The 12,671-nt window shown below is 54.9% G+C and overlaps 1 protein-coding gene across 2 annotated transcripts; it reads left to right on the top strand.

The window, feature by feature from the left end:
• Positions 1–9,544: 9,544 nt before the first annotated feature.
• Ptgir (prostaglandin I2 receptor) lies at positions 9,545–11,792 on the top strand. 2 transcript variants are annotated; one of them, XM_059253569.1, is made up of 3 exons: positions 9,545–9,601; positions 10,211–10,327; positions 11,394–11,792. In XM_059253569.1, exons 1-3 carry the CDS (start codon positions 9,560–9,562, stop codon positions 11,790–11,792), a joined length of 558 nt encoding a protein of 185 aa, XP_059109552.1. In that variant the 5' UTR covers positions 9,545–9,559. The 2 variants fall into 2 exon arrangements, with proteins under 2 accessions (XP_059109552.1, XP_059109550.1); XM_059253567.1 differs by having other exon boundaries at positions 9,545–10,327.
• The last annotated feature ends 879 nt before the right edge of the window (positions 11,793–12,671 follow it).

Genomic DNA, 12,671 nt, shown 5'->3' with positions numbered 1-12,671 from the left:
AATTGTCCCTGGGTACCTGCTCTGTGAACAGTCCCGTCTTAGGCAATGCTGGGGGAATGCGACTGTGGTAGAGAGAGCCCTGGTTCTGGGGAATCTAGATGCTGGCTTCCATTGGCTGAGGTGAGGTGAGAGAGTTCCCAGAGAGTTCCTGGCTCAGCTTTCGGGGGAGGGGTTCACAGAGGGGCTCTTTGTGGAAGGGAACATCTGGGCTGGGGGGCAGGGTTGATAGAATTTGGGGACCTGGATAAGAAAGTCATGTGATTAGGACAGAAGGAACAAATGAAGATAATCATTGACCAGCCCCCCCCCACATCCCTCCTACTGTTATCTTAATTTGGGGTTCTGTGGGCCCCAACTCAGCCATGTTCTTCTTAACTGTGAGGACAGAGGACCCCTGCTTTGCTTCCCGACGCACCCTCTGGAGCAGTGCGTATGTGGCCTGCACTTGTGGTTTGGAGGCTATTTTTGGCCTGGATGATGTTTAAATATGTTCTTGATTTGGTTGTGACACAGAAATGATTCCTCATCAAAGTCCTAATTTCCGGCTTCTCTGAGGGTAATTTTGTTGTTTCGTTTTGTTGTCAAGACAGGGTTTCTCTGTGTAGCCCTGGCTGTCCTGGAACTCCCACTGCAGACCAGGCTGGCTTTGAACTCAGAGATTCATTGGCTTCTCTCTGCCTCCCAAGTGCTGGGATTATAGGCGTGTGCCACCACCGCCAGGGTTCTTTTTTTTTTTTTTTTTTTTTTTTTTAGCATGGGGTTTTGCTGTGCAGTCCAGACTGGCTTCAGACTCACTCTCCTCTTGCCTTGGCCCTCTGAACGTTAGGATTACTGGTGTGTGTTAGCATGCCTGGCCTTCCCTGGGATCTTATGAGGCTTATCTGGGCTTTCAAGCTGGACAAAGTCCCCACCATGCCCCAACGTGTCCCTGACGCGTGACTCTTCCTTGGGAAGCACACGTGAACAAGTATGTTTGATCAATGACAGACAGAAGAAATGATGGCACGTGAATCCAGCCTGGGGAACCAATTAGTTTATCGAGGTCACTTACAGGAACATTAGTGACTCAAAGGCGGCCACGTCACTAATAAACCCACCGTGGCTGGTGACTCAGGGAAGCTATGTCCCTGTCGATCCCATCCCAGTGTGAAGGCAGCTTCACTGAAGGGTCTTCCTCCCCCAGCAGCTGTTTCCAGCTTGTATAACGACCCGTAGAGGGGCCTTGTGGGTTTAGTGACTTTCTCAGCTTCCTGCGCCTCCAAGTTTCCTGTGTCTTAGAGGTCTCTCCGGAGGAGAACGGCTATGGCCAGAGGAACAGCTATAGAACTGTCGGCTAAGGAATCTGAGTTGCCATTTCCCTTGGGGGCTGCTTAAGGACTGATAGTGGAATAAAAAAGGAAATGCTTCCACTGAAACTAGCGAGGGGGCTGGGGTGATGGCTCAGGTAGTGAGGTGTTTGTCACATGAACGTAAGGGCCTGAATTCAATCGCTAGCACTCATGTAAAAAGAGGCGGGGCCGGGGGGAGGCTGGAGAGATGGCTCAGTGGTTAGGAGCACTGGCTACTCTTCCAGAGGTCCCTGAGTTCAATTCCCAGCAACCGCAGGGTGGCTCACAACCATCTGTAATGAGATCTGGTGCCCTCTTCTGGCCTGCAGGCATACATGCAGACAGAACACTCTATACATAATAAATAAATAAAATCTTAAAGAAAAAAAAAGGGGAGGGGGGGCTGGGAATGGTAGAACACGGTTGTAGTCCCAGGCAGGCACGGACATGTTGCCAAGACTCACTGGCCAGGCAGTCTAGCTAAACTGGCAAGCCCTAGGTTTGACAGGGAGAGACCCTGTTCAAAGAAAATTGGAGAGTGGGCAGTGGTGGCGCATGCCTTTAATCCCAGCACTTGGGAGGCAGAGCCAGGTGGATCTCTGTGAGTTCGAGGCCGGCCTGGTCTACAGAGGGAGTTCCAGGACAGCCAGGACCCTGTCTCAAAACAAAACAAAACAAACAAACAGAAAAAAGAAATGGTTCTTGAAGAACAATATCTGAGGTTGTCCTCCGGCTTCCGTATACACACCTACATGTGTATATGTGCACCTGCACTCGAACATTCGCTGTGCACACAAGGACATGCTTGCACACCTTTGCATGCTTGTATGCATACCTGCACACACATGAGCAAACACGCACCCGTGCACATATGAACATACCCAACCTTCCGTGCATGTGTGTAGGAGTGCGCGCACACACACACACACACACACACACACACACACACACAGAGGAAAAAAACAGACTTTACTTATTTATTCCCTCTTCAGACTCCCCTAGACCCCGTCGCATTTCAGAGTCTGTCCTTAGACCCCGTCGCATTTCAGAGTCTGTCCTTTTTGCTGATGGAGACTGGACTCAGTCTCCCGAAGTGGCTCACTGGCTCTCCTCCCCAGGAGGTCTTGTGTGAGCCTGGCAAGTGCTCTACATTGGCATCGGATGAGGGTCCCCTGGGCCCCAAGTCTGAGCTTCCTGTAGAGCGGAGGCTGAGGCAGCTGTAATTACATCTCCTGCTCCCACCCCTCAGCCCGCTCCAGCCTGCTTGCATCATGTCTGTGGGAGCCGCAAGGGAAAAGGGGGACAGAGAGAGGGAGCCAAGGATGAGCTGGGGGTGGGGAAGGATACCTGGCAGAGACCAGACTGCAAGGTTTCCGGAGGAGTGCCTAAACCCAGCCCTTCCTTCACAGCTTAGAACCTGAAGGGATCTGGGCTCCCGCGACCACTGAGCCCCAAAGTTATTTCAGTTTCTTTCTTTTTACTTAATTAGGCTTGGTGGCAGGCGCCTTTCCCTGCAGAACCATCTCGCTAGCCCTCTTCCCTTCCTCCCTCCCTCCCTCCCTCCCTTCCTCCCTCCCTTCCTCCCTCCCTTCCTCCCTCCCTTCCTCCCTCCCTCCCTTCCTCCCTTCCTTCCTCCCTCCCTCCTTCCTTCCCCATGTCTTCTTTCGACAAGGTCTTACTTTACAATGTAGCGCTGGCTGGTCTGGAGCTCACTCTATAGTCCAAGCTGACAGAGAACTCCTTTTGCTTCTGGCCCTCGAATGCTGGGATTACAGATGGGGGCAAGATTTTTATTACCCTAAGGTAGAATCTAGTTTTGCAGTCTTGGCTTGCCTCAAAGCCCCCAGCAATCCTCTTGCCTCCTCAGCTTCTCTGATAATGTGATTACAGATAAACACCATTATCCCTCACCTTTTTTTTTTTCCTTTTACTTTTTTCTTTTGGTTTTCCAAGACAGGGTTTCTCTGTGTAGCACTGGCTGTCCTGGAACTCACTCTGTAGACCAGGCTGGCCTTGAACTCACAGAGCTCTGCCTGCCTCTGCCTCCCGAGTGCTGGGATTAAAGGCGTGCATCACCACTGCTCAGCTTTTTTTTTTTTTAGCAGTTTCTCACTCTGTAGCCCAAGTTGGCCTTGAAATCAGAGCAATTCTTCTGCCCCCTCAGCCTCACAAATGCTGAGATTAGAGTTGTAGACTCCACCAGGCTCTTGCATTCCAGAGTCTTCTAGCCCTGAGAGGAAGGAAGCCTAGACCAGTGGTTCTTAACCTGTGGGTCTTCCATTGGAAAACACAGATATTTTCATTATGATTCATAACAGTAGCAAACTTACAGTTGTGAAGTAGAAACAGAAAATAATTTTATGGTTGGGGGGCGTCACAACGTGCGGAGCTGTATTGAAGGGTCGCAGCGTTAGGAAGGTTGAGAGCCACTGGGGTAGACATTGGGATATAGGGCCCTTCCACACTGAAATCTGTGAGGTCTGAACCTAATGTAAATGTTGCATTCAGGTCTTGGGGAGGCTGTTGAGAAAGCTCTGGGGGCTGGCGGGCTGGAGGGAAGCCGGGAGACTGGAGTGGGGGAGGGGCGACAGACCCTGGGAGGAGCCAGAAGCCTGAAGTGGGGGCAAGGAGGCGAAGCTGGTCCTAGAGTCACCAGACACCAGAGGCACTGGGTTAATAAATCTCATTAGCTTTACAACTCCTAATGGTACTGTCTCTGGTCACCCGTGCTCCTTCCTGCCACCCCCAGCTGTGAGGTCAGCTTTGGGGACCCGGATCCAGCTGGGGTCAGACCCAGGTCAAGGGGTGTGGGGGGTGTACGCCTGAGGAAGTGCTTGCGGCCTATCTGTTTCTCCCAGTCTCCCATCCTCATCAGTCCCCTGCTCCTGCTCTTTATGCTCCCCATGTGCTCCCAGCAGTTGCAGGACAGGCTCAGGAGACCTGGGCGATCGGGAAAAGAGAGGCCCAAAGCCAGGTGGAGCCAGGCAGGACAGCCTGGAAGGGTCTAGCAGCTTCCTGAAGCAGGGCGAGGGCAGAGCCGAACAAGACAGGCCTAACAGCAGGCATGGTGGCAGGATATGGAATGCAGGGGTTGAGTCGAGCGCAAGCATGCTCCCAGGGCCTGCAAGCATGCTCCCAGGGCCTGCACCGGGAGGAAAGGGGCCAAGGAGTCAGGACAGGTGGGCCTGGGGCAAATGGGGTCTGCAGCAGGAACTGATAACTCAGCCAAAGGGGCCTGCTACCCGGGCTCTACACCTCTACACCTCTACACACCACATGGCAGTACACACCCTCGCTGTGTGGTGTTTTCTTACACACACACACACACACACACACACACACACACACACACGGAGCTGAAGACTGAACCCAGTGTCTTGTGCTTGCTAGGCAAGAGCTCTACCCCTGAGCTAAGTCCCCAACCCTTGGTGTCTTCTGAGCCCATCTATGTCCCTCTAGCCTTGGTACACAGTGATTGTTAGGTTTGTCGAGTGAATAATAGCTCCAGCAGCTATCTGAGAAGCAGGCAGGATAAAGAGTCTTATTTTACACAATACCCCGGGTTGGGACAAATGGTAAGAGGTGGGGCTGGTAAGACAGTTCACTTTGTAGAGGCCCCTGCCGCCAAGCCTGAGGATCTGAGTTCAATTCCAAGGACTGACATGGTGGAAGGAGATACCAACCCACCAGTTGTCCTCTGACTTCAGCCTGTCTTGGTACATGAGCAAAAACACACATAAACTCAATAAAAAAAAGATATAAAAGTTAACCTTTAATCCCAGCACTTGGGAGATAGAGACAAGCGGATCTCTGTGAGTTCAAGGCCAGCCTGGACGGCACAGAGAGACCCTGTCTTCAGAAAACCAAACCAAATAAACAAAAACCAAAAACCAAACAAAAAGCAGCAACAAGAGACATTGTGAACTATGACATGTTGATACAGGCCTGCAGAGACACCTATGAACTGGCAATACCCATCCTCACACATTTCAGAAACACTAGCCTATCCATGCACAATACACAGAAGCAAACATCTCTCCACAGAGCTGGAGAGATGGCTCATCAGGTAAGAGCATGGCTCTTGCAGAGGACCTGGCTTTGATTCCCAGCACCCACATGGTGGCTCACAGCTGTCCAGAACTCCACTTCCAGGGGATCCAACCTTTGCTTCTGACCTCGTTGGGCACCAGGCAAGCATGTGGTGCACAGACATACAGGGAAGTAAACAGCCATGCGCATAACACGGATAAATCTGGTTTTGGGGGCAAATTATATCTCTGTGTATATCTGGCCATACCTATGTACATCCATCTGGCCATATCGATGCACACCCTCACCTGTGAGTGCCACAGAAAGTAGGCAGCTAAGAACCTGGCCGATGAAGAGCTAGCGAAGACATCCATCGAAGCTGGACAGGGTCACACACACACACACACACACACACACACACACACGCATGCACGCTCATGTGCATGTGCACACATACACACACATGCATGCACGCTCATATGCATGTGCACACACACACATGCATGCACGCTCATGTGCATGTGCACACACACACACACACACACACACACACACACACACCTTAACTTGCGGTCTCACATGCCAAATTCCTGGCTGTCCTCCTCCTCTCTCTGATCCCTGTGTCCCTCACCTCCGGGAACTGTGTCTCTGAGTCAGTCCCCATTCTTGGTGGTGTCTGTCCTGTCCTTCCTCTTCTGAGGAGCCCTGGGGTCCCTGGGGGAGGTTGAGTCCTCTTGCCTGTGGTGGGTAGAAAGCAATCGGCTGAGTCACCCTCCCAGGGCAGCTCCCACCGCCGTGCTCTGTTCTTAGAATCCATGTGAGGGGTGCAGCTGGCCCACCCTCACACGAAGGCATCTGGCACTAGGCAATGAGGTAGATAGAGTCATGGCAGAGGTCCCAGGGTCCCTTCGTCCTCATGAGGGGAGAGCTCTACAGTTGCTGCCACCCTTACCTATTTCTGTTTGTTCTCGGACCTTTGAGACAGCCTGGTGTAGCCCAGGCTGGCCTGGGATGCTCTGTGTTGTAGCCAAGGATGACCTTGAGCTTTTCTGATCCTCTTTCCCACACCTCCTGAGTGCTCGGATCTCGGGTGCACACCACCACACCCTGAGAGATCTACTTCCGACCCAGAAGTAGGGCAGCGGCACCTAGAGCAGAGGCTGGCATCCACGGGGGTACAGCTCCTAGAAGTACAAGGGAGAAGTCATGGCCTAGGAGGTTCCGGGGACTTGTTTGAGGTCCCTGGGCATAGCCGCCAGGGGACTTCCCGAATACTAAGTGATGGTGATGGGGACAGGAAATCAGCAGGAGAGAGCTCCGGGAAATGGAGGTCCCACCTCCTCCTAGAAACTCCCCTGATGCCAAGACAGGACGCCAAGCCTGCCAGGCATCATCCTTCATTAATATGATATGACTTCCTGAGTTCCCTCTGGTCTTCCTGGGAACCAGAGGCTATGACAAGGACCACATGGCCCTCAGGCCTGCCACCCCCCTGCCTCGGGCTCTCCCCCCCCTCAGAGCAGAGCTGGATGGTCCTTTGGGGATCCCCAGAGCCACTGGAACTGGGGATCCATCCTGTCGGAAACTAGGGATGCCAGCTGGGTGGCATCTGGCCATGGGTGATAGGAAGATGTGGTCATGGGGGTGGGAATGCAGAGGGTAACGCAGCGGCTGCCTGAAGTCCAGCCCCGGTGTCAGGAACACTCCTGCCCCCGAACATGGCCTTTTCCCTGCTACAGCGCAGGCCTGGGGTGGGTGGCAGACTGGCCACACTCAGCCACAGGCCTGGAAGCCTGGTGGGACTCATATCATGGTGGAGGAGCCTGGAGTAAATCAACCTTCTGCCCTTGCCCAGGACCATCATGCATCAGGAAAGTGGCCACTTTGGTACAGAAATGGAAGCCACATGGATGTGAAACCTCTTACTAAAACTGTCTCCCTGAAAAACAAGGGTGTCACTCCCGGGTGGGCGGGGCAGAGAATGTTAATGCTAGCACACTGGGGACCAAGGCAAGAGAATGTCTGAGAGTTTGAGGCCAGCCTGGGCTACCTAGTGAGAACTCGCCTGACGTAAACAAACAAGAAAACAAAACAATGCTGGGCTTGCTGCCAAGCAGAAGACCTGGCTTGGATCCCCAGGACCCAAAGAGAGAAAACGGACTCCTGCAAGTTGTCCTCTGACTTCTACATGTACACCATGGCATGGGTGCACACACACACACACACACACACACACACACACACACACGCATGCATGCATCCTTTTTTTAAAGTTTAAGATAATTTTTGGTCACACAGAAAATTAGAGGTCAGCCCAGGTCACATGAGATCCTGCCGCAAAAACAGAGCAGAACAACAGCAAGAACAGATAAAAAAGCCACAAAGGGCCAGGCGGTGGTGGCCCACGTCTTTAATCCCAGCACTCGGGAGGCAGAGGCAGGCAGGTCTCTGTGAGTTCAAGGACAGCCGGGGCTACAAAGCCAGTTCCAGGACAGCCAAGGCTGCACAGAGAAACCCTGTCTCAAAAAAACAGCAACAATGCCGGGCGGTGGTGGCGCACGCCTTTAATCCCAGCACTTGGGAGGCAGAGCCAGGCGGATCTCTATGAGTTCAAGGCCGGCCTGGGCTACCAAGTGAGTTCCAGGAAAGGCGCAAAGCTACACAGAGAAACCCTGTCTTGAAAAACCAAAAAAAAAAAAAAAAAAAAAAAAAAGCAACAACAAAAAAGGCCACCAAGGGTGACTGGGGGTCCCCGAGGTCCCCTTTGGCCCTTGTCAGCAGTGAGACAATAGGAACTACTGTGGAGTCAGTGAGGAGGTCACATGACTGCCGGGTTGACAGCTGGGTTGACACTCAGGCCCGAGGGAGATGTTATCAGGGGGTATGTGAGAGAAGATGAGCAGCAGCCTTGTGTGTGTGGGAACGATGCTGGAGCCTGGGGTGGCTGTCCATCATCAAAGTGTTATTGTTGGAGGTCAATGTCATCAGCCCTTGGCCTGGGGCCTGGAAGGGCTCTGGTGAGAAGCCAAGAGGTCAGCCTTTAATGGTGGGTCACCAACTGTGGGTCTCCTGTGAGCTGGAGACCATGCACGGACTGTGCGTCCTAACACGGGACTCTGGGATCCTAAGCTGGGGGTCCAGGGATGAGGTCCAGCAGGGTTGCCTCCTTCCTCGACTCCTGGAAGGAGTGAATTGTGTCCGGGGACCAGGGTTCTCTGTGATGCCTGGAAACACTACATCATGGAGGAATTTCCTGATCATTTCTCAATCCCAGGGCCGGGCCCTAACCCCAGGGCCTGAAGCCCAGAATAGCTCTTGCAGGCCGCCACTCACAGACAGCTCAGGCCCCAGTCAAGCTGGAGAACCACTCAGTGCGAGGACCTGCCTGGCTCCCGTGGGGGGGCTCTGGACCTGGGTGACATGAACAGGGACTGAGATATGAACAGAGAGGGAGAGAGAGAGAGAGAGAGAGAGAGAGAGAGAGAGAGAGAGAGAGAGAGAGAGAGAGAGAGGAGAGAGAGAGAGAGAGAGAGAGAGAGAGAGAGAGAGAGAGAGAGAGAGAGAGAGAGAGAGAGAGTTAGTTCCCGGAGGGTGTGAGAAACAGCAGAGGCTGAGTGTGGGGTGGTGGCTGCAGGTGCCTGTGCTGGGGACTGTGTGATGAGGGGACAGGGGGAGAGGCAGAGGCAAGGGATGGATGCTCAGAGCAGGGGATGGGGTACCAGCCAGGGAAAGCAGGCAGGGAGCCCAAGGGGGCCTCTGGAGACCAGCCTAGGGGGAGGAGGGCGGGGCAGAGAGGAAATGAAAAAAGCTGGGGCGGCCGGCAAGATGAGGAGGGAGGGCGGGCCCTGGAGGGAGAAGCTGACAGACCGACACAGACCCCGCAGACAGGAGGAGACTGGAGGACAGGAGGGACAGGGAGAAGGCAGAGGTGCCCAAGGGTCCAGAAAGCAGAAATGTAAAGGCAGAGACCTGCAGAGGGAGGGACTGGGGGTCGTGGGTCCAGAGGACGACGACAGAGACACCAGCAGAAGGAAGGGGTGACAGAGAAGGGAAGAAACAGAAGACCGAAAAGCGCTCTGGAAACTGGGGATCGGCTGGCCGGTCCCGGCTGCTGTGACGACTGTGGCCAGCCGTGGGACCACCCCGCCTCCTGCCACCCCTGGGAGCCCTCTCCTTGCAGGGGCGTCGGAGAGTGGCAGGGCATGGCAGATTCTTGCCGGAACCTCACCTACGTGCGAGACTCGGTAGGACCTGCCACCAGCACCCTGATGTTCGTGGCCGGAGTGGTGGGCAACGGGCTGGCACTGGGCATCCTGGGTGCGAGACGGAAGTCACACCCATCGGCCTTTGCAGTGCTGGTCACTGGGCTGGCCGTGACAGATCTGCTGGGCACGTGCTTCTTGAGCCCCGCGGTGTTCGTGGCCTACGCTCGGAACAGCTCCCTGCTGGGCCTGGCCCACGGTGGGTCAGCGCTGTGCGACACTTTTGCCTTTGCCATGACTTTCTTCGGCCTGGCCTCCACGCTCATCCTCTTTGCCATGGCTGTGGAGCGATGCCTGGCACTCAGTCACCCCTACCTGTACGCCCAGCTGGACGGGCCACGCTGTGCCCGCCTGGCGCTGCCTGCCATCTACGCTTTCTGTTGCCTCTTCTGCTCACTGCCCCTGATGGGCCTGGGCGAGCATCAGCAGTACTGTCCCGGGAGCTGGTGCTTCATCCGCATGCGGTCCACCCAGCCCGGTGGCTGTGCCTTCTCCCTGGCTTACGCCAGTCTCGTGGCCCTGCTGGTGACTTCCATCTTCTTCTGCAACGGCTCCGTCACCCTCAGCCTCTGCCACATGTACCGCCAGCAGAGACGCCACCACGGCTCATTGGTGCCGACCTCTCGGGCGCGAGAGGACGAAGTTGACCACCTGATTCTGCTGGCCCTCATGACGGGCATCATGGCTGTGTGTTCCCTGCCTCTCACGGTGAGTGTCTCTTGGAACTGAGGTGCAGGGAGGGGGAGGGGAGGAGGGCAGCGCCCGCCTCTGCTCTTCATCTGTCATGCCCATTTGGCAGATGTGGACACTGAGGCTCAAAAAGGGTGAGACGGTGACCTTGTGTACCATCCAACAACTCCTTCCCACCCTAAGAAGTCTCTCCACTTTCTTTTGCTCCACTAGACGCCCCCCAGCCCTTAGCTGTCCCCTGTCCCCTCTCAGCCCTGCTTCCCAATCAAAGACATCATTGACGCCATAACAGAATCCACAGTTCATGAACACTTGCTTTCTGCTGACAACAGTGCTTAATGGCTTCCAAATGCCTCTTCAGATAAATTTCAAATTGACCTTTCACAATCATTTCAGAAGCACCGGCCAGGAAATGACACCAAGGTCCTGTCCTGTGGCCCTCTTTTGCAGAAGGATGATAGTGTGTGTTGCCCGCCCGTGATCACACAGACAGAGAAAGTCTCCATCCTGGCTCTCTCACAGAACCGTGTAGCCGCGAGTCCCCATTCCCTGAGCCCAGACCCCCCCTTGCCTTTCCACTCCCACAACTTCCCACAGGAACTGACCCCTCGTAGCAGCGGCTGCGGGTGACACCCTCTAGTCACATCTCTAGGCTGGGTCTCAGAATAGGGACTGGGATGCATTGGGGGTGTTTAAGCCTTTTGAGGGTTAACAGTGACTGCCAGACCCATCCCCAAGGGTGGCTCTGCATGGGGTTTCGGGAGCTCCAGAGGGCTGAGGCATCTGTGGGGGTTGGCGAGGTCGCCTTAGCTGCAGAGGGCGGTTCTGGTAGATGGTAGGTACCCTTTGCCCCAGCCCCGTCTTCCCTCGCCAGTCGTTAGCTGTTTCCTGGGGGCTTTTCTGCCCTCTGCTCCCCGGATGCATGCACACATTAGCAACTCGGTCTGTATCTTTCTTCATCTTATCTCATTTCCTTCCCTTTCAACCTGACACCAACTCCGCATCCCTGTGGGCGAGAAGTGGGAGGTGGGGTATAAGGATGGCGGAGGACACAAGTCAGTGATGCCTCTGCCCTGCCCCTCAGATCCGAGGCTTCACCCAGGCCATCGCCCCGGACAGCAGCGAGATGGGGGACCTCCTCGCCTTCCGCTTCAACGCCTTCAACCCCATCCTGGACCCCTGGGTCTTCATCCTTTTCCGGAAGGCTGTCTTCCAGCGCCTCAAGCTTGGGTTATGTTGCCTGTGTGCCCGTTCCGTCCACGGGGACTTACAGACACCCCTTTCCCGGCCTCCGTCGGAGAGAAGAGACACACTGGCTCCCACTGCTCTCCAGGACAAGGAAGGGAACTGGGTGCCCCTGACATCCTGGGGCCCTGGGCAGGTGGCACCATTGACTGCTGAGCCTCTGTCTGGTGGTGATAGCTGCTCCTCCGTGGGGAAGCCATCCAAAAGAGACGCCATGGTGACTTGCTCCCTCTGCTGACACCTAAGCTCGTCCTGCATGCCAGCCTGGGCCCGGTGCCGCAGGACCAGAAGCCAGAAGATCAGGGACTCAGCTGGTGATGGTGGGAGCCACATATTTGACCCCCAAAGTCTGGGAGTGTCTGCTGCTGTTCCTCCTTTGGGATGGGTGGCTACAGACCTTGGGAAGAGGGTGAGGGATGATGGAGGCATGTTCTGTGGCTCTTGAGAAGGATTCTCTCAAAATAACCAGGGCCTGGCCAGGCTGCTCTGGCCCTGGGCTCCCCCATCTGTCTCACTGTCTAAATATTTAGGGAGCAGAAAAATTGCCAGCGGCTTCCGTGGACTCCAGTCTGCTGGGGTTAGAGTGTCTGCTCTCCACTTCCACCAAGGGGGGCCCTGGATGCCCACCCGACGTTCCCAGGGGACCCACAGCCATGCCCTCTTCCAAGCCATTCCAGCAACCTCCCTCAGAAATGTTCCTGCTCTCCCCCATTTCCCATCCTCTATCTGACTTTGGGGTCCTGAACCCCAAAAGGAAGTGGGAAGGGAAGGCCACTGTATTGTAGGTGACGTTACTGGACATGTGTCTGGCGCAGAAATGGCCTGAGAAATGTCACAGCTTGGGGGAATTGTGCTATGTGAACTTGGGGGGAAGGTGCTGATGCATGTCCCAAGCCTGTCCCCCCGATCCTGGAACGAACAACTGCCTCCGTTTAGAACTGGACCTCAACACGCCGTCTTCGGAACCTCCACAAAGATTTCACTCACTCATTCAACAGACTCCTATGGGACCCTGAAGTCAGCAGGCGTTAACTCTCTGGGGCCTCCAAGCAAAGAAGCCAGGGTGCTTGGGAATGAGTTGACTGGCTTGAGGGGAAGTGAGTCAGCTGGAGGGCTG

Source organism: Peromyscus eremicus, chromosome 1 (assembly GCF_949786415.1).
Source record: "Peromyscus eremicus chromosome 1, PerEre_H2_v1, whole genome shotgun sequence".
NCBI lineage: Eukaryota > Metazoa > Chordata > Mammalia > Rodentia > Cricetidae > Peromyscus > Peromyscus eremicus.
The sequence above is the reverse complement of the archived record's forward strand: the minus strand, read 5'-3'. Positions and strand labels throughout refer to the sequence as shown.

Excerpts from the sequence above, each read along its gene's own strand:
- Ptgir (XM_059253567.1), top strand. The coding sequence starts at position 9,560 with ATGGCAGATTCTTGCCGGAACCTCACCTACGTGCGAGACTCGGTAGGA. Across the intron at positions 10,328-11,393 it reads TGTGTTCCCTGCCTCTCACG|ATCCGAGGCTTCACCCAGGC; the intron begins GTGAGTGTCTCT and ends CCTGCCCCTCAG.